At 48.6% G+C, this 21,463-nt stretch overlaps 1 protein-coding gene across 5 annotated transcripts in view; it reads right to left on the bottom strand.

Annotated features, from left to right (window-relative positions):
* The window catches only part of ATG10 (autophagy related 10), a 718,554-nt gene that overhangs the window by 37,893 nt on the left and 659,198 nt on the right, over nucleotides 1–21,463 (bottom strand). For all 5 annotated transcript variants that reach the window (XM_069224673.1, XM_069224700.1, XM_069224710.1 and 2 more), the window contains one exon: nucleotides 20,176–20,273. In XM_069224673.1, the coding sequence (XP_069080774.1) occupies nucleotides 20,176–20,273 (98 nt within the window). The remainder of the gene's footprint in view (nucleotides 1–20,175; nucleotides 20,274–21,463) is intronic.

Here is a 21,463-nt window from a genome sequence, read left to right as displayed (position 1 = left end):
GCAACATTTAGCAATGAAGGAAGTAGGTTCTGTCAGGAATTAAGACCCATGGACAATGCAACTAGACAACTTTTTTGGGTTCTTCACTATATACCTGTGGAAGGTATATAAATTCAGACTGCCATTATTGCATTTTTCTGGTTTCAGAATCAATCTTCCAGTTGCAGACCGGATAAACTGCATACCACACACAAATCTAATCATCCTACCAAGTTAGATACTCCCAAGTCCAATACTCTTGCCATAATCCAAATACACCGCTACAAAGACACTTGCATCAGTGACTACATGTGAAACAACAACATTTGGCAGGAGTCTCTCCTATGTTAACATAAGGAAACTGCACTGACTTTAGCATCCAGGGACAGGCTAATACCAATCAGTGGTGCAAAGTTTCTAATAAGAGTTGTGGATTTAGGGGAGTGGTCATGAACATCAGCCAGGCTTACGGCATTTCTTGTTAGATATTCTGTTTGACCCACATAGCAACTCTTACTGTTATCTGGATACATGAAAATGCCGACTCTCAAGGAGTACAACTATGAGATGAAAACAGAAATGAAAGAGTGTGGTTATAGCCACAAACCCAGTGGAACTTTAGACACAGATCCTTAACTAACTATTGAAACTGAAAACATGTCACTACAGAATCATATGAGGACACCTTGAAGAAAATTACAAATAATTATTCCCCAGCTTAAAGCCATCTAGATTTTAAGGACTATCTCCATTCATTTGACTCTAATTTAAATGAAACACTAAGCATCCTTTATCTCCCTTAAAATGATACAAAGTATATTTGACCACTCCCTGGTTTACAGACACACTGATAAAACAAAATTCTGAAAGATCTGGAAAGGAGATTCTGCAAATATAATATGTAGGGAAACATCACCTTCCACAGACAAATACACCAATATACCCACTTAATTAGGAGTACTAAAAATCCTTCTACTCTAACAGCATTAAGTACGCCAAAATAATGCTGAAGAACTCTTTAAAATGGTAGATACTCTCTCTAATTCTATCCTCCCCACAAATGACATTAGTCCATCTCAGTTGCTAATAGACTCCCTATCATGTTACTTCTTTGAAAAGATTAAACATATCCAAAAAGACCTAGACAAAGTAACTTCTACCAGCTACCATACTGAAACCTCTATAAAAAGTCAAACCAAAAAGAAGGCACTCAGACAATAGCTGTCATAACAGAAGAAGATTGCCTCTCCTTTTAAGTTGCAGTAAACCTTCGGGCTCGCCTCACGATGGCTATCCTTAAACCTTCCATCTCCCCATAATAGCTGACCTACTTTGAGTCTCAAAACTTCAACATATTAATTTCTACTTGGATCAGGCAGATTATTAATTCCTGGTTTGTAAAAAGCATCGTTCCCTCTCCACTAAAAAACAATTTTAAGACCTTTTTTAAGAAACCTATTATGAATTTGTCTGAAATTTCTAATTATAGACTGATTTCTCTTCTTCTGTGCATAGCCAAATAAAAGGCTATATACTGGTCTATAAACAGCAACAGTTCCTAGACTGTACCCAAGACAGCTTTGGGCTAGGTTTCAACACATGGTACATGTTTTGACATCCACTATGGATGATCTGAGATGGATAATCAATAGTGGCAGTTCAGATGTAGTTACACTCTTGGACTTACGTCTGGAATATGTATGGCATTGCTATATCGCAAATCTGGCCAAAAAGCAGTGGAGCACTGTACATGGTCAAAAACAAGCATAAATTCAATAAGTAAGAGAAGAGAAGGCTTGGCTGTGGGTGGTTAATGCATTGTGATGTGGTGCTCATTGGAGAGCTGTCAACTCTTTTGTAAATTGAGCAGCCTTGGGGTGGTCATGATGAATAAAGAGATGGTGCTATACATACTTCAATGTCTCAACAAGCACTACAAAACCCAAAAAAGCACATCTGTGCACTCTTTTGCCCCAACTGCCACACAATCCTACCTTCACTCTCACAAAAAACACCACTCTTTCCTATACCACTATGAAACCCAAACATCACTATCACAAATTCACACTATACTTAACCTTAATCCCTACAAACACACCCTTCCTGTTCATACAAAATACCAGTTTTGCCCTCTCCTTACTCCTAAAAGACCTCTTTCCATCACAGCCATACCAATAGTCAACACATTCTCTCTTATCAACTACCAACACGTTTCTCTTTCTACCAAAAAAGACTAAACCAAGCAATCCTTACACTCCACTATGCCACACATATTATGTCTTCCTACTACCAAATCTAAGGCACTCATAACCCGTCCATCCCCTCTCACACAGCATGTACGCTCTCCTCTAACACATATCGGCACCCACTTTACCACGACTTCCATTCACAGACAGTACTTTGCATTCAAATCGTTCATGGAAATTGACTCAGTCAATATACAGCAACCGGCTGACCTGACGTACCAGAGGGAACTGCCCAAGTAGCAGCATCGCCCGTCAGATATGAAATAAGGAAGGCGATCCTGGATTGTGAATCTGGAAAAGCGGCTGGACGAACAAGTGAAATGTAACTCCACCTGAGTAAGGAAGATTTGTACTTTAGAGGGGTCTCCGGAAAACCTTTCAGGAGCTGCGAGGGGAATTTGCGTAGGAACATTCATCGAGATATCACTGGGACGAGAGGGTGAACATGGCTGAGGTGTGGTTCCTGTACCTTCAACTTTAGCTTGTAATTGTGTCACTTTTGTAACTAAAGCTGCTGTAGTGTTTTTGGAGTCCTGTAATTCCTTTTGTAATTGTGTGATAGCTTGCATTACAGTGTCCAAGGTGGCCATCTTGACCAGCACCCGCACAGACCAAGAGGAATGTAACAATCATAGGCTTACTATTCTGTCACGGCCCAATTCCTCTGGATCTGTGCATCACTAATCAAGGGCCAACCTCCCGGCAACACCAACTCAAAAATAAAAATTCCCTAGAGATGGACAAAAATCCAAATAATGGCACTCCAGACCAAAACAATTACTGTGAATTATAATCATCAAACTCCATTGCCAAGAGCGTATGGCAGAAGATCAAAAGGAGTAATACAATTCTTTCTTGAGCAGAAATCAAATCAGTAACTCAGCCACAAAATAACATTCGGATTTCTTTTGGAATAATTCACGATCTTCTTAATGTGCAAAAAGAACATTCAATAAGAATTCAACAATAGCGTAGAATTTCCCTAAAAATAACACACACACACTCTCAAAATTGTGAGTTCGTTAGTAAATGGTTAATATCCCAACCTTACAATGAAAATTATCACAGAATAGTTGCAGAGGAATAATAACGAAACAAAGTTAAAATAGCTTCGATACTTGTGATATCCACTGAAGCCGCTAATCTCCAGAACCAAAGGAGAAGCGGAAACTAAGTAATAACAAGCCGCTCGTCTCCGAAGATCATAGGAGGAGCGGAAACAAATTATCACTATTCAACAAGGAACTTGGAAAGGCCGGCGGGGGAAGCCCCGTCGGAATGAACTCACCGGGAGCGAGTTTGTCCAACTCGCTAAAACAGGAATCCTTGGTTCGGTCGGAAGAGAGAAATCAGCGAGGATCTTACCCACAAGGAAGGTTCCAAAATAGTAAGTACTGGAACCTGGGTGTGGCTGGTATTTACAGAGCAGCCACACCCTAAAAAAATGGCTATCGCTGAAGGCTTCTGGGAATTGAAGTCCCAGTGAATGATAACGCTTTAGAATGGGGGCAATGTAGCCACCATCGAGTACTGCCTCCAGGCAGATTAAACTTACCACATGGATGGCGGGAAGAGCGCGATCTGTAGTATGAGATGGCACAACAGGCGCGTACCCTTTTTAGGAGATCTTTGTGGGGGCCATTGTTGGAACTGCACCATGGTTTGCGACTGCGCTGGTTCCAAATCCTGACACAGACTACTCCTACATATAAAGAAGCCATAAGCCTACATCTCCTCCCCTGTCTTGAGGGTCCTATATTGGTTACCAGTTGCCGGAAGATCCACCTCCAAGCTTCTTTGTATCAACCACAAAGCAATACATGTAACCGGTCCACTTTTTATCAGGAACAAATTTACAAAATACATACAACAAAGGAGCCTGTGCTCCAGATTGGCACCTCACTTTAAAACACTAGCATACAGGAAAAGAAATATGGGTGGACCATCTTTCTCTCTTCAAGCAGCTAAACTATGGAATTCATCACCCTCAAACATAAGAGTAACGACCAGAGCTGCCAGGATCCAGGTTTGAGTCTTGCCAAGGGCTCAAAATCCTGTGATTCTGGGCAAATCACTTAGGGGGTCATTCTGACCCTGGCGGTCGGTGATAAAGCGGCGGCCAACCCGCCAACAGGCTGGCGGTCCGAAAAATGGAATTCTGACCCTGGTGGGAACCGCCAACAGAGACCGCCAACTTAACACTCCGACCGCCACGGCGGGACAAACAAACAGCGCGGCGGTCACCGCCAACAGGCAGGCGGCAGACAATGTACCGCCCACCCTATCACAACTCACCAATCCGCCACCTTTTCCGGGGCGGGAGCACCGCCGATAAAAACACGGCGGAAACAGACTACGAACGGGAAAACGCTCACCTCTACGCACTCCACGAGGACGGAGGACAGCATGGAACCCGAATTGAACATCATACCTGCTCTCGTCTACCTGCTCATCTACCACGAGTACGAACTCCGCCGCAGACGTCAACGGTGAGTACTGCACCTACGACACACGGGAGGGGGGGAGGAGGAAAGGTTACGGGCACACACATATGCGACCCCCACCCCCCCCCAAGATGTACACACCAATGCAGAGCAACAAGTCACAGTGACACCACCCAAACACCCGTAAAAAATACAATCACATAACCAAATTGAGAATAAATATTTATGAACTAAATAGTCTCAGAAAAGTATTATCAACCATCAAAACTTTCTTCTGATAAACAAATTATTTACACAGCAGTGGATAACTGAAGCAAGTAGTCCTGCACATCTTACGAATCCATCATGTCCGTGGGCCAAAGTGTAGCGAAACCAGGGCAAAGCCCACACAGGAGACCTGAGTCCTTTGGAGAGAACACTGCAGGGGCATCTGGTGACAAAACTACAGGCACCTCAGGGGGAAGGGAAGGGGGGGGCACCACAGCCACATGAGTCCACGACGCCAGATCCACGATGGGCCCACAATGCCCACTGTGCCATCCTGGGGAGTGCAAAGCCACAGTCTCTCAAGTCTCTACAGTGGGTGGGTTGCCCACTGTGCCATCCTGGGGAGTGCAAAGCCACAGTCTCTCAAGTCTCTACAGTGGGTGGGTTGCCCACTGTGCCATCCTGGGGAGTGCAAAGCCACAGTCTCTCAAGTCTCTACAGTGGGCGGCTTGCCCACTGTGCCATCCTGGGGTGTGCAAAGCCACAGTCCATCAGGTGGATAAATGTCCCCACTGGACAAGGACGATGCATGGTGGGCACAGTGAACCCTGAACAGTGCCTGACAGGAAGGGCCCAGCGGAGCGGTGCTTGAGACGGCGGGGCCCAGCGGAGCGGTGCTTGACAGGAAGGGCCCAGCGGAGCGGTGCTTGACAGGAAGGGCCCAGCGGAGCGGTGCTTGACAGGAAGGGCCCAGCGGAGCGGTGCTTGACAGGAAGGGCCCAGCACAGCGGTGCTTGAGACGGCGGGGCCCTGTTCAGCGGTGCTTGACAGGAAGGGCCCAGCGGAGCGGTGCTTGAGACGGCGGGGCCCAGCGGAGCGGTGCTTGACAGGAAGGGCCCAGCAGAGCGGTGCTTGACAGGAAGGGCCCAGCGGAGCGGTGCTTGACAGGAAGGGCCCAGCGGAGCGGTGCTTGACAGGAAGGGCCCAGCACAGCGGTGCTTGAGACGGCGGGGCCCTGTTCAGCGGTGCTTGACAGGAAGGGCCCAGCGGAGCGGTGCTTGAGACGGCGGGGCCCAGCGGAGCGGTGCTTGACAGGAAGGGCCCAGCAGAGCGGTGCTTGACAGGAAGGGCCCAGCGGAGCGGTGCTTGACAGGAAGGGCCCAGCGGAGCGGTGCTTGACAGGAAGGGCCCAGCGGAGCGGTGCTTGACAGGAAGGGCCCAGCGGAGCGGTGCTTGACAGGAAGGGCCCAGCGGAGCGGTGCTTGACAGGAAGGGCCCAGCGGAGCGGTGCTTGACAGGAAGGGCCCAGCGGAGCGGTGCTTGACAGGAAGGGCCCAGCGGAGCGGTGCTTGAGACGGCGGGGCCCAGCGGAGCGGTGCTTGACAGGAAGGGCCCAGCGGAGCGGTGCTTGACAGGAAGGGCCCAGCGGAGCGGTGCTTGACAGGAAGGGCCCAGCGGAGCGGTGCTTGACAGGAAGGGCCCAGCGGGGCGGTGCTTGACAGGAAGGGCCCAGCGGAGCGGTGCTTCAGACGGCGGGGCCCAGCGGAGCGGTGCTTCAGACGGCGGGGCCCAGCGGAGCGGTGCTTCAGACGGCGGGGCCCAGCGGAGCGGTGCTTCAGACGGCGGGGCCCAGCGGAGCGGTGCTTGACAGGAAGGGCCCAGCGGAGCGGTGCTTGAGACGGCGGGGCCCAGCGGAGCGGTGCTTGAGACGGCGGGGCCCAGCGGAGCGGTGCTTGACAGGAAGGGCCCAGCGGAGCGGTGCTTGACAGGAAGGGCCCAGCGCAGCGGTGCTTGAGACGGCGGGGCCCTGTTCAGCGGTGCTTGTCTTCACGGCGGGGCCCTCTTCAGCGGTGCTCTTCTGCACAGCGGGGCCCTGTTCAGCGGTGCTCTTCTGCACGGCGGGGCCATGTTCAGCGGTGCTTGTCTTCACGGCGGGGCCCTCTTCAGCGGTGCTCTTCTGCACGGCGGGGCCCTGTTCAGCGGTGCTCTTCTGCACGGCGGGGCCCTGTTCAGCGGTGCTCTTCTGCACGGCGGGGCCCTGTTCAGCGGTGCTCTTCTGCACGGCGGGGCCCTGTTCAGCGGTGCTCTTCTGCACGGCGGGGCCCTGTTCAGCGGTGCTCTTCTGCACGGCGGGGCCCTGTTCAGCGGTGCTCTTCTGCACGGCGGGGCCCTCTTCAGCGGTGCTCTTCTGCACGGCGGGGCCCTCTTCAGCGGTGCTTGTCTTGACGGCGGGGCCCTCTTCAGCGGTGCTTGTCTTCACGGCGGGGCCCTCTTCAGCGGTGCTTGTCTTCACGGCGGGGCCCTCTTCAGCGGTGCTCTTCTGCACGGCGGGGCCCTGTTCAGCGGTGCTTGTCTTCACGGCGGGGCCCTGTTCAGCGGTGCTTGTCTTCACGGCGGGGCCCTGTTCAGCGGTGCTCTTCTGCACGGCGGGGCCCTGTTCAGCGGTGCTTTTCTGCACGGCGGGGCCCTGTTCAGCGGTGCTTGTCTTCACGGCGGGGCCCTCTTCAGCGGTGCTCTTCTGCACGGCGGGGCCCTGTTCAGCGGTGCTTGTCTTCACGGCGGGGCCCTCTTCAGCGGTGCTCTTCCAGTCAGTGTAGGGAGTCAGACCTGGCCTGGACAACCTGCTCACTCGCCCTCCGAACGTGCAGTGTCAGGCCCCTTCGGAGACGGAGTCCTGGGCCCTTTGGTGTCGTCCCTTGCAGCCGGGATGTGGCGTGTGGGACCCTCCTGCTCCGCGCTCCTGCTGGCTGGCCTCTCCACCCTGCTGCCCTTCCGCTCCTTAGATGGGGCTCTCGGGCCCTTGCCTCCCCTGGCTGTTGTGGCAGGTGAAGTGGCCTGAGTCACCTCCTTGGGGGCAGCCGTCTCAGTCCGCTCACGGCGGCCCTTCACTTTCCGGGTCCTCTTGCCTGGGGGGGGCTGCCAGTCCCCTTGCTGCTCAGTGAAGTGTCACTGCCGCCAAAGGGTGGACTCCATATTCCATGCACCACTTGTACCTTGGAAGCTGCGCTGGTGGTGGCTGAGGTGCCTTTGGGACTTTTCCCAGATGGAGGGGGTGGGTCAGGGGAGGGAAAGAGGTCAACATTTGTGAGGTAATATTTCTTTGAGCCAGGGTAAAGGGTAGGAGTAGTGGAGATAGAAGTGGAGGAAGAGGATGTGGTTGTAGGAGAGTCAGGTGTGCTGTCCTTGGGTGCAGGTGACTGAGACGTAGGCTGTCGTGAGGTGGTTGGCTGTTGTTTGGGTGTCTGCCTGCGTTTATGTGTCTTGGAAGAGGGGGTGACAGACACAGTGGGAGAGCACACAGGGGACGTGTACATGGCAGTGGGGGTGGTGACTGCACATGTGAGGACTGTAGTGGAGGGTGTGCTGGTGATGGAAGAACTGGCTGATGTTGGTGTGCATGCAGGTGTGAGTGTAGACGTCACAGGGAGGGAGGAGGGAGACGAGGAGGAGGGGGACACAGAGGTGGTAGTGACTGTTGGTATGTCTGCAACTGGGTGTTGCTTGGGTGAATGCTTGTGTGTTCTGTGGTGCTTATGTTTGGATGAGCTGGCCTTGGGTGTTGAGGTGTGTGCAGGCTGGTCAGATGGTGTGGATGGGATAGGCTGAGGAACAGGAGACAGAGAAAGGCTGGAGGCAGTTAGAAGAGGGAGACTGGAGACAGGGACAATGGCTGCCGTCAGTGCTGAGGCCAGAGAAGTGAAAGCTCGTTGATGGGCAGCCTGACCCGAATGAATGCCCTCCAGGTAGGCATTGCTCTGTTGCACCTCCCTTTGCACCCCCTGGATGGCATTCAAAAGGGTAGTCTGCCCAACAATGAGCGTCCTCACGAGGTCAATGAGCTCCACACTGAGGGCAGCAGGGGTAACAGAGGCAGGGGCTGAGGTGCCTGGGGCGAAGGAGACGCGCGCCTTCCTGGGCGAACGGGCACGGAGCGAAGACGGAGGGGCTGCTGAGAGGGCGGTGCTGGTGCGCTGGGTGGCGGCTGTACCTGTTGTTGCTGGGGGCACAGATGTTTCCGCCCCCGCTAGGGAGCTCCAAACGAGGACGTGTCCGTGTCGCTGGTGTCTCCACCGGCCCCCGTTGTGGTGCTCCCCTCGCCCTCCGGATCACTGGTGCCCTCGGTGTCTGTGTCAGTGCCCACCGGGGCCTTGTGACCTGCAGCTCCCTCGTGCTCCGACGCCAATTCTCCTCCGCCTGATGATGCTAATGCACAAGAAACAAAGAATAAGGGTGGGGGGAGAAAGAAAACAAAGTTGAGTGCATGCCTTGTCAATAGCCTTGGCGGAGAGGACAGACACAGGTGCCTCATGCACTAAGCCGCGAACTTGGGGTACACTACTCTGTACTTCTGACTAGGCCAACAGGTCGAGGGACAACAGACGCGCTCATGGGTGATGTTGGACCATGGATAGCTGCACTTGGCACCCTACAGAGGTGGTGGGCGGGGGCACAGGGCCATGTCTAAGGGAGGGGACTACACTACAGAAAGTGCCCTGGCCTACTGTCACCCACAGCCCTCCTCCCCCACCCAGACGCCTCCACTGCGCGTATAGATAGGAGAATGTGCTGATACTCACCCCCTTGTGTCTGCTGTGATGTCCTCAAGCGCCCATCCAAATCAGGGTAGGCCACCGCCAGGATCCGGGACATCAGGGGGGTCAGGGTACGACTGGCACCCCTCCTAGGTCGGGAGGCCATCCCCAGCAGTGACTCGGCGGTCTTTCGGGTTCCGCTGCGGATGTCCTCCCACCTCTTCAGACAGTGGGTGCCCCGTCTGGTGTAGACCCCCAGGGCCCGGACTTCCTTGGCGATGGCACGCCAAATATCGATTTTCTGATGGGCGCTCACCTGTTTGACATGTACAGGGTGGGAAAGAGAAAACGTCACATTTCTGCATGTTTGGAGTACATGCCCCCCCTCCCCACCCTTGCCATGTGGCCCATACTCTCATCAGTCGTGCGTTGCATTCCTCATTTTCTCCCCACCCCACCAACTGACAGCCACCCCACTCCACACAGGCATTACCCATTCAATGTGCACTCAGTGTACTCACCTGTTGGTCTGGAGGACCGTAGAGTAGCGCATACTGGGGGAGGACCCCGTCCACGAGTTTCTCCAACTCTTCAGACGTGAAGGCAGGGGCCCTTTCCCCAGTCGCAGCAGCCATTGTCACTTCCAGACCGAGTTCACAGCAGCACTTGCAGTATTGGTCCTCTCCTGTGGATGATCAGGTCTCGAGTGATTAAGCAGTTAGAAAATGGCGGTCACGCCCGCGGCGGTGCGTACCGCGACCGCCGGCGCACATCGTCATTGGCTCCTGAATCCCATAGGGTTCAATGTTAACCAATGCGACTTCGTACAGCGGTCTTCGACCGCCTACCGCCACGGTGTTCCACGCCAGCGCATTGACCTCACATCCCATTGTCCCAGTTTAGAGGTCAGGCAGCCGCCATTTCAAGGGCCCACATGGCTTAAATTCTACTGCGTCACACAGGCCTAGGCCTTGCATTTGCACACATACAAACATAGCAGTCAAAACATTTTCATGTACTGTGCAAGCTGTGTTGTACGTACCTGTGAGTTGATTGACTCAGTGCTCCATGTTGTCCTTCCTAGGCACCGTCCACAGGGACTTGCGAGGAGAAGGAGGAATCCTCCTGTGTACCGGCCACTGGTTGACCTGTCGACAATGGAAGAACGCCATATAATACTCCGATACCGACTTGACCGAGCCACTATACATGAACTGTGTGCCCAGCTGGAGCCAGACCTGATGTCACCCATCCGCCAACCCACAGGAATTCCCCCTCTAGTGCAGGTTCTATCAGTCCTCCATTTCTTTGCAAGTGGCTCATTCCAGACAACAGTGGCCATGTCATCTGGAATGTCTCAGCCTATGTTTTCAAAGATTCTGTCCAGAGTGTTGTCTGCCCTGATGAAACTCATGAGGAGCTACATCATATTCACAGAAGAGGGTGATTTGGCCACAGTGAAGGGTGATTTCTATGCCCTTGGACATATCCCCAACATCATTGGTGCCATTGATGGGACCCATGTGGCATTAGTACCCCCAAATGACGATGAACAGGTGTACAGAAATAGGAAAAATTACCATTCTATGAATGTGCAGGTTGTCTGTTTGGCAGACCAGTACATCTCCCATGTAAATGCCAAGTTCCCTGGGTCAGTGCATGACGCGTATGTTATGCGTAATAGCAGCGTCCCCTATGTGATGGAACAGCTACAGAGACAGCGTGTGTGGCTAATCTGTGACTCTGGTTACCCCAACCTGCCATGGCTATTGACCCCAGTGAGGAATCCCAGGACCAGGGCTGAGGAACGGTACAATGAGGCCCATGGGCGTACTAGGAGGGTCATTGAAAGGACCTTCGGCCTCCTGAAGGCCAGGTTTAGGTGCCTGCATATGACAGGTGGATCCCTAATGTACTCACCAAAGAAGGTGTGCCACATCATCGTGGCCTGCTGTATGCTTCACAACCTGGCTTTGCGACGCCAGGTGCCTTTCCTGCAGGAGGATGGTCCAGATGGTGGTGTCGTAGAAGCCGTGGAGCCTGTGGAGAGTGAAGAGGAGTAAGACGACGGTGAGGAAACAGACAACAGGGAAGCTGTCATACAACAGTATTTTCAGTAGCACACAGGTAAGATTCAGCCACGCCATTTCCCAGTTACTTAGAGCCTCATGCATCTCAACTTTATGTATTTCCCCCCAGCTCTTTTAAATAACATATTCTTTTTCCCTTCCCTTCTCAGTGCTTAATGACTCATAGCCCGACTTCTGCTTGGTTTGGCCATGTACTACAGCGTATTGACATTGGTATGTTGTCATCACTAACTGACATCACATATTGTGAACTGTTATGTGTTGTACGATTTTTTGAGAATACAGCATGACTCCAAACGGTTTTCTGTGCAATAATTGTTTTATTTTGTGTGCTTAGATAATGGTACATTATATGATGACGGTGATGGGGGGGGGGGGTGGAGTGATGTCCATGGCAGAGTCCAGTTCTCAGTCTGACAGGTCTATTGTCCATATGCCTGTGGAAGGATGGAGCAGGGGCTGTTTGAGTTTGGACAGGGTGGCAATGTGGGACAGTGGGATGACTTCTGGGGGTATCTCATGCTGGCGGTGGTCTTGGCATGCTACTCTGGTTTTTTTTGGGGTCTTAGGCTCCTCTTGCGGGGTGGTTGTTCTTCAGCAGGAGGTGGGGTTCTTGTGGCCTGTCGTTGTGTGTGGGCCTCCTGTCCACTAGCGCCGGCGGAGGTGGTAGGCTGTTCCTGGCTAGTGACAGTGGCCCTGTGTGGTGCCACATGGTCCCGCAACGTGTCTTCTATCCTGTTGAGGGCCTGGACCATGCTCCCCATGGCGGTAGCGATGGTGGTGAGTTGGTTGCTGAACCCCATGTAGCGTTCTTCCTGCTGTGCCTGGATCTCGGTGAACCTGGCCAGTACCGTCGCCATCGTCTCTTGGGAGTGGTGGTATGCTCCCATGATGGTAGTGAGGGCCTCTTGGAGAGTGGGTTCCCTGGGCCTCTCCTCCCCCCCCCCTGTCGCACGGCAGCCCTCCGAGTTGCCCTGTTTGCCTGGGCCTCTGTCCCCTGGACGGTGTGCCCACTACCACTGCCCCCAGGTCCCTGTTGTTGTTGGGGTGTTGGGTTAGCCTGGGTGCCCTGTAGTGGCAGACACACCGCTGCTTGACATGTCCTAGAGACAGAGGCATGGGCCCGCTGGGTGGGAGCTGTGCTGTTGTTCCCAGGGGGGTTTGGGTCTGCTGTGGCCTGTGTCTGTGTTTGGGGAACCCACTGCCCAGAGGTCCCCGATGGTCCGGGCTGGTCATCAGGTTCCAGGTCGCCAGAGCTGCTGTCCTCACTGGGGGCCTGTTCCGGGGGTGGGATGGACATTTGAGGACCCTCCTGACCGGTGTGTTGGCGTTCGGGTCCTGCATGGGGTGAGAGAGTATGGTTATTGTTTCTGTGTGTGAAAAAGCATGCGAATTATGGGTGCCCTTGTCCCCCAGTGCAGGCATTCCCTTGTGGGTGGTGTTGTGAGGGTGGTTTGTGGGGGGGATGGGTATGTGCAGTGGTCATGCTTAGGTAATGGGTGTCCAATGTTTGTGGTGGCATGCAAGGGTTGGTGAGGGGTTGGGTGGGTTGTGCTAGGGATACATTCTCAGGGATGATGTGTGATGGTGGGTTGGGGGTGAGGGTGGGGGTGTGGGTTGGCATGCTGGTGGGGTGGGGGGGATGAAGTATATGAGATAGGACTTACCAGAGTCCATTCCTCCGGGTACTCCAGCGAGGCCCTCAGGATGCAGGATGTTTAATACTTCTTGCTCCCATGCTGTGAATTCTGGTGGGGTGGGTGGGGGTCCTCCGCCAGTCTTCTGCACCGCGATGTTGTGTCGCGACACCATCGAGCGCACCTTCCCCCGTAGGTCGTTCCATCGTTTGCGGATGTCGTCCCTATTTCTGGGATGCTGTCCCACCGCGTTGACCCTGTCCACGATCCGCTGCCATAGCTCCGCCTTCCTTGCTATGGTGGTGTGCTGCACCTGTGAGCCGAAGAGCTGGGGTTCCACTCTTAGGATTTCCTCCACCATCACCCTGAGTTTTTGGTCCGTAAAGCGTGGGTGTCTTTGTGGTGCCATGGGGTGGTGTGGATGAGGTGTGGGGTGGTGTATGTGGTGATGAGTGTGTTGGTGTGTGGTGCTTTGTGCTACTATGTGGTGTGTGTGATGTTGTAGTGTGCCTCTGTGTGTCTGGCTCTCTATTCTCTGATGTGTCTCTCTCTCCTTCGTCTCTGATTTTTGGTCGTAGGGGTTTGTGGGTGATGTGGGTGTGTGTTTTATATTGTATTGGATGTGTGGGAGTGTTGTTTGTATGTGTATCAGGTGTGTGTATTTCAAATTGTCCAATGTGGTAGTGTTTTGTAAAGGTGTGGGTATTTTGACCGCGGCGGTGTGTACCGCCAATAGACTACCGCGTTTGAAAGACCGCCGCGTGGATTTGTGGATCGTAATGGCATGGGCGTATTTCTGTTGGCGTGGCGGTGGAGGTTTGGTCATCTCCAGTTTAGCGCGGGCCGCTGATGTGGCGGACTGCAATGGAGGTCGGATTTTTGGAGGTTTGGCAGTTGTGGGTCAGAATGACCGTGGCGGCTGACCGCGGCCGCGGCGGTATTGTGGCGGTCTTCTGACCGGCGGTAAGCGGCTTTTACCGCCGAGGTCAGAATGACCCCCTTAATCTCTCTGTGCCTACCAAAAAATGAATGTGTCCCTATGCAACGTAACTGGTGCTAATGTAAATCGCTCCAATACCTTTGGTTTGAGTTAGTGCTATATCAAATCGCAAAAAAATAAAATAATAAATAAGAGCCACAGATAAGTATCTTCAGAAAACTATTCAAGAGCTGGCTCTTTCCTACTTGACCACCACACTCAAACACATATGCACATGTATTGTGTTTAGATATGTGCATTTTTTGTACTAATATTTATATAGCACTTATAGTTTAAAAATATACAGATATTATTTAGCTCTGCTTAACAAATGTATATATTACTTATGGACAAAAAAATATATAAATACTTATTTATAAATTATTTTATGACACTATCTAGTCTCTTCCCTCCTCTATCCCCACTTTATCCTATTCAGTAAAACGAACAGACCCACATGTCCACAGCTCAAATTAACAACTTATATTTTCCTTTACTAATCCACCACTAATCCTTTGGATTCCAGAGTAGCCTGTTACTTGCCGAACAGTGCTTCAACGCCTCGTCACGGGTAGTAAGTGCTATACAAATACACTTACAATTCCAATTAGAGATCCTGGGTGCATAGGTGGAAAAGGCCTGTTGTCTTCTTTTTTTTACACTTCATAGTGTGTAGTATGATAGTGCCCTGGCTGCGGGTGTGCTGTGATCCACCAGAAATGATGAGCCTATCCGTAAGAGGAGCAGCAGTACTGGTTGTGATGGGTTTGTAAATGATGTAGCTGGTTTTGAAGATGGTGCTGGCCAGCAAAGGGAGCCAATAGAGTTTCATCAGTGTGGGAGTGAAGCATCGTATTTCTTTAGGCTCTTGATCAGACGTGCTGCAGCATGTAGGATGCCCCTAAGGGGTGACTGTGGAATCTGGGCGGGCATGGAATAAGGCATTTACCACCATCCAGATGTGAGAGTGTGCAGTTTCGATGTTGCTTTCTGAAAGAAATGGTTTGACTTTCTTTAGATGAGAGAGCTGGTACCTTCATGGAGAGATGTGTATAGTTGAAATAGAATTAGTGAATCATGACGCTGATTTCTGTTAGCAGAGCACCAAGCGGCTCAAAGCATATGTTGAAAATGACCATACTGGTTTTTACAGCAACAACATTTTCCAGTCTAGGTTTCAGTAGTCTTTCTTTGGATGAAGAGTTTTGTTTTCTTGCCAAAGTTCACAGTTTAGGTATTGTTGTCTTTTTACCATGATTATGCAAAAAAAAGTGATTAATTCAACACATCAAATGTATACACCACTAAGTATTCATTATGTATTTGCCCATTACCTTATTGCCAAAATATGTTTGAGCTTTCTCCTTTTCTCTTATTAGTTTAATATTGCGAAAAGTTGCTTAGAAGCCTTTTCTAATGTATCACAGTAAGAAGACCCCCTGAATCAAATAATTCTTAATTGTTCCTTCATGCATCAGTGTACCTACCGTAACCTGAAGGCGACCATGCATTCTGGGTGAATAATTCATGCCCCCATCCTTTCTTCTAGGAATTGTCTTCACAAGTGCTCCAAACCTGGTCCACACACACTGAGAACACTCTAGACTGAGCACATGATGGGTAAAGCCTTTGTTTTATATCTGAACCATGCCTAAGATGGCCCCCTCCCAGTTACTCTGGACCCTGTAGTCCAAATAGAAGGTGGATCCTTTACTTGCTTCTACACAGTGAATAACAGGTCCTTAATGTTGCTAGTGAGGCAGCAATATACACCTGCGAGGGATTGAAGAGTTCACATGCTAGGGAAACCCTATCTTTGAGTTCCCTGACCTAGTCTTGTAATAACAGCCATAGCCTGGTCTTCTCTGTAATGACGGTCATAGCCTGATCTTGGCGTTCTTGACAAAGATAGACTTGTAGGTGGTAGGGTTATCAGGGTCTAGTATATCTGCCATGTTTGACACCGTCTATCATCAAATACTCCTTAGCCTGCTTAAAACATTAAAGGTTGAAGCTAAAGCACTTGCCTGGTTGGAATCATTCCTCTCTGACAGATCCCGACAACCTTAAATGGCAACACCCATTGCATCTCCATTCCCGATTGTTGGGGTGTCACCTGATGCAGCAGCGATATGGTTGCTACTTTGGCATCACAATGTTGATCTGAACGTGACCATACTTTCATTTAAATGCATTAATGTCTAACAGTTTAAATGTAAAGTGGTTCACTGAAAGCCTATATTGAAGTTCAGTCACTGTGGATTGCCCATTTAATATGATGTGGTAGAGCACTGTTAATCTTACGATAAGCATTCATTTTGATTTCATCTAATAAGTTTTTTTTTTTTTACTTTGTTTATTGGTTTTTCTTAGAAGGCAGCAGTCATAAATACATGCGTGTGTTCTTCTTTACTTGCTGTGTAATCACACTTGTTTTATACAGAGTAAATGCACAGAATACGTTATGGCGCTATTCCATAGGTCACCACTGAGGTCAATCACATGTACAGAACATCGACACTTCCCACTTATTCTCGTTTTCAACTTACATCTGCGCAATTTGTGTACCCAATTAATCTCTGAGCTAACTTAGTCTCAATGAAGAATTAAAGCAATTCCCTAAAACAGAAAAAAGGAAATGGCAAAATAAAGAGAAAAAGCAACGAGAAGGAAAAGAAAAAAAAAAAGAAAAAAAGGAAAAGAAAAAGGGAAAACAAACTGTGTGCAGGTTATTGCAATATGGCACCTTAGAATTGGTTCCTGCCAATATATCTAGTTCGGTCCGGTGGCATGGTCACCTCAAACGTCTTCCTACCTCTACTTCATTTATAGGTTTTATCCCCCTTCACTGGGGTCCACCTGCACTACAAATATGGGTCTCTCTACTACCCGCGAGCAGTAGCATCATTCATCCTGCTCTGGGAATTGTCAACAACCATGGGGGCTGGGTTATTCCACTGGCGCCTGTTCCACGATCTGCTGTCTTCTCGCCCCCTCCTGTCCCATCATCTATCTCCTCATTCTCCTTCCCCAGCGCCGTTGTTTCATCACTGTCTGATGTCCCCTCCGCATCCGGTTTTCCCAAGCCTCTATTATTTCTGTCCACAGCGGGGCTATAGGTCTTGCCCGTATCCCCGTGCCTCTTCTCCCTGCGGTGCCTGCTGTTCGGCCTGAGCCCATCTTGATACATCTTTCCTCCAATCCTCCATCCGCGGACCTGTCTGGGATTTCCAGGCCAATGCAATGCGCGCCTGTACAGGATCAGGGCAAGGTCCTGGATCCTATTTACCACTTTCTTGGATGCGAGTCTGCCATGTAAACCCAACAGGCATAGTGGAGGGTCTGGTTCTAGTCGTGTCCCCAAAGTTCCCCGTAGGTCCTCCAGCACTTCCATCCAACCCCTCTGTATGGTGGGGCAGCCCCAGACCATGTGACCAAAGTCCGGGTCCGCCGTCTGACATCTGGGGCAATCCCTGGGTTCTTCCCCATTTATCACCCTGAGTCTATGTGGAGTGAGGTATGTTCTGTGAACATAATTGTATTGAATATATCTGAACGTTGTGTCTCTAGACACAGTCGGAGTTGCTTTCACCTAATACTTTATGATGTTAAGGAACAGATTTTTCTAAAACGATAATAAATTTCTTAATGGTAATGCTGGAATCATATTCTAATGATTGACTACTGCAGTTCTGTTATACTCATTAAAATGATTTTACAAGTTATTTTTCTTTACAAATTGACTGTAACATGAATTTACAATGAGAGTTACCAATGAAAGATCATACGTTTTACGTTTATTTGCTTCATTTCAATTGAAGGATTATTTGCTTAGTGTAGCCATAGTGATTTGCTAGGCCTCTGACTTTGCAGAAACATGAGGAAGCTGTTTTTCCTTTTGCTAAAATGTCATTTCTTTCAGAATTTGTTCCCATAGAATGTTGGCTAGGAAAAAGATGTCCTACTGTTTTACGTATAGAGAGCTTGAGAATGTAACCTTGAATCCGGGTCATAGAGGAACTATGGACATAGATGATATACAATTGTTTCAATTTTGTACAGGAAGGAAAGATGGATGGCTTTTCCATGTTGGTAATGGGAATCTCTCCTAAAGTTGTAGATGACCATCATGTGATGGACTTTCATTGGACAGTGGAATCTTTCGATCCTCTTACCATGGACAATTTGAAGAATCAGAACTTACTTTGGACTTTAATTTACCGTTCCCTCTCGGATTTGGGTGCACTCTTCGATTTGCTTTGCCACACGACACTCTTCTCATTTTCCTTTGCTGCCTACCAGAGACACTTCTTGAGCCCTTTGCACCTTGTAACTTTGCAGATGACTTGTGCTTGGACTCTAATGGATTCTAAGAGGTTTATACCTCAATGTCCTTGATTCTCACCTTCCTAAGATGCTGATAGAAAGGATTTAGATTTTCTGACCCAAATAAGACCGCACTTGACCAAGCTTCTAAATGATGGCACTTTCGATTTTTACTTTATTTTTGTCAACCTTGGTTAGTCTCTATTTGGCCGAGATGTCATTTTCCCAAATTCTTTTTGTCCTATTTTCCTTTTTATTTTTTGTAGCAGATCTGATAGTCCAGCACACCAGTTAGTGACTTCTTCCAGTAAGGATTTTCCCTTGGTTATTTATCTAACCTAGATGTAATTTAAGTGTCTTCTTGCTGAGGAGAGCTGGTCAGCGTGTATGCAGAGACAACCAAATTTTGTTTTCGTTATTCTGTGTGGCTTACAGAGAATGTTTAATATATTTACTGTTGATTAAGCTTTGATTCTTCCACAACCTGGGTCATCCAATAGTGATTCTGTATTTTTATAGCTTGATCCTACTAGCTTGTAATAAACCACTTTAACTTTAATTTCGGACTTGGGTTTTCCTTGTATGGCCACATTGGTCATACTATAAATGAAAATATTTTTGTAGCTCTTACCTCCAGCTGGGTGAAAAGGTTTGTCGACCTCGTTTAGAGCATACTTAAGATGCTCCAGCACACCTAATGATCAGCTCTGTTTCCACTTGTTTCATTTTTATATCCAACCATTAGCCATATTTCTTAAAACTGTTTAATGCAAATGTTTATTTTTATTAGGACGACACACAAATTGTCATCAACTTTTAAGATGACCCCCAAGAACCTCTTATCTCATCTCCTAGCATTAGTATCATCCATTGCAGCATGAATAAAATAATCTTTATGCCATAAACCCTACAAAATCTGACATTCAAATTCAACCAGTTTTCAATAATATAGTTTTTTGTGAAACTTATCTATAGCCAGCTAGTCTAGGCAATTGTTCCTTCTCCCATGACATCAGCACACAATTTGGGAGTTCATGCAGATACCCAACCGAACCTGGTAAAACAAGTTACTACCATCACCAAGTTTTGCTTTTTCAAATCCGCACCATGTGCCACATCAAGCATTTTCTTTCATTCTACCAGAAGATTATGATTGCCAATGAGTTTGTCCAAGACTATTCAGCCTACTTAGGCCTTCCTCAAAACCCCTGAACCGGCTGTAAAATCAAATCAAAATGCATTAGTCAGGGTGAACTTTAACTTTGACTCTGAGTCAGAATATTTATGGCAGCTGAACTGACTTCCAGTAAGGAAGCATACTGTCTATAAGTCAGTTTGTCTGATGTTTAATATCTTCCATGAGTCTGCTCCACATTCTTTATCCTGCAAATTCAAAATACACATCCCTGCAAGAAACCATTGATCCCCCTTAAGAAAAACTTTGCTGTCCCTCGTTTCAAAAACAAACTGGGGTGGGTTTAGAACTCAAGTAGTTACTCTGTAGGAACTGATTCCCTCAGAAATCACAGTCCAGACTCGGCATCTACAGTTCAGAAAGGCCTTAAAACATTGTTCTTTGTAGAGTAATGCAAGTTAGTCTATTCTTCTCCAAAGAAAGCTAAAAAAGAAGTGCCAAGAGATCCTAAGCGGTGATGGTTGCGATATATAAACTCCCATAAAAAATAAAGTTGATAAATAAGACATCCGGACTCTAAGGCTTTAATGAAACGCTTACCTTTTTTCCTTCCGTGAAGTGGATAATATCGGAGTCATGAATTCATTAGTCCGGCAGGGATGAAGAGTAAAGAAAGGCTGCCCAAGAAGAGGATGCTCCTGCAATAACAATCATATAGTGTCTCATATCAACTGAAGGTAACTTTATTTTATAAAATAGCGACACAGTCTTATATTGAACCATATGCACTGATTAATGCAGAAATATAGACACAAATGGTAATGCTTATGGAAGGACTATTTTGGCACCTGATTTTTTGTGCAGCATTCCAACTTTTGCATGTAAGTTTTGTTAGAAGGATTCACAAATGTACAACTTGCAAAACAGAAGAATCTGCCTTTTTTGTGAAAGGATTAAGACTGGGCTTTTGGTGCAGTTCCAAAAGTAATCATTGTACAGCTTTTAGCTATTGGCACAGCGAAGGATGTTCTCGCCACAAGTGCCCTTCCTGAATTTTAGAACTGAAATTAATTCAAGGGCATAGATAGCAAATTTAGACTTACATTATCAATTTATTGCATGTTTTATATAGCACTGAAAACACCAGTTTCTGTCTCAGTAGACTGAGTAAAAAACACTTGCAATGGAACGGAGTTCTCACAAGTGCAGTAGTCACACACTAAACGTGTTGCTAGACTGGAAACATAACATGGATGATATATGGCATCCCCGTTTTTAAAGGGTAATACATAATGCACTGGAGTAATTCAGTCTGGCTCCAGTCACAGCACTAGCTTGGGTGCCCTTTCTTGTATCTCATTGAATGGTTATACTCTGCATAACAATCAACAATTACAACTAACAATTTTTCATGTTGCTGTTTTGCATTTGAAGGGGAGGGTCTTCATACAAAAGTCAGGAGCCATTCAAGAAGGGAGTAAACTTTTGTTCCGTGTTAGTCCCTTAGGTTACACTCACACAAGGTAGGTTACCACAGGATTATATTCTCCCTACAACAATCCCTATTTCCTAGCGCTGCCACTTCACAGCATACAACACCATTCTATCACTCTCAGTATTCCAGACCCCAGCTCAGATATACAGGGAATGGGGACATACAAGACACTACACATCTTCCTCTCTTACAAATACAAACCAAACAGCTATTCCCTTTTCACATAAGTACAGGGACAATTTTTGACAATCACTGAATCTCCACCAATTCTAGGTTACACATTCACTCAAAAACAATCTGCAAAACCAGTGGTTCCCAATCTTTTGACTTCTGTGGACCTCCCACCTTATTATTACTGGAACCTAGGCCTCCCCCCCCCCCCCCCCACTGAAT

The sequence above is a fragment of the Pleurodeles waltl genome, chromosome 1_1 (genome assembly GCF_031143425.1).
Source record: "Pleurodeles waltl isolate 20211129_DDA chromosome 1_1, aPleWal1.hap1.20221129, whole genome shotgun sequence".
NCBI lineage: Eukaryota > Metazoa > Chordata > Amphibia > Caudata > Salamandridae > Pleurodeles > Pleurodeles waltl.
This window is presented reverse-complemented; position numbering and strand designations above follow the sequence as displayed.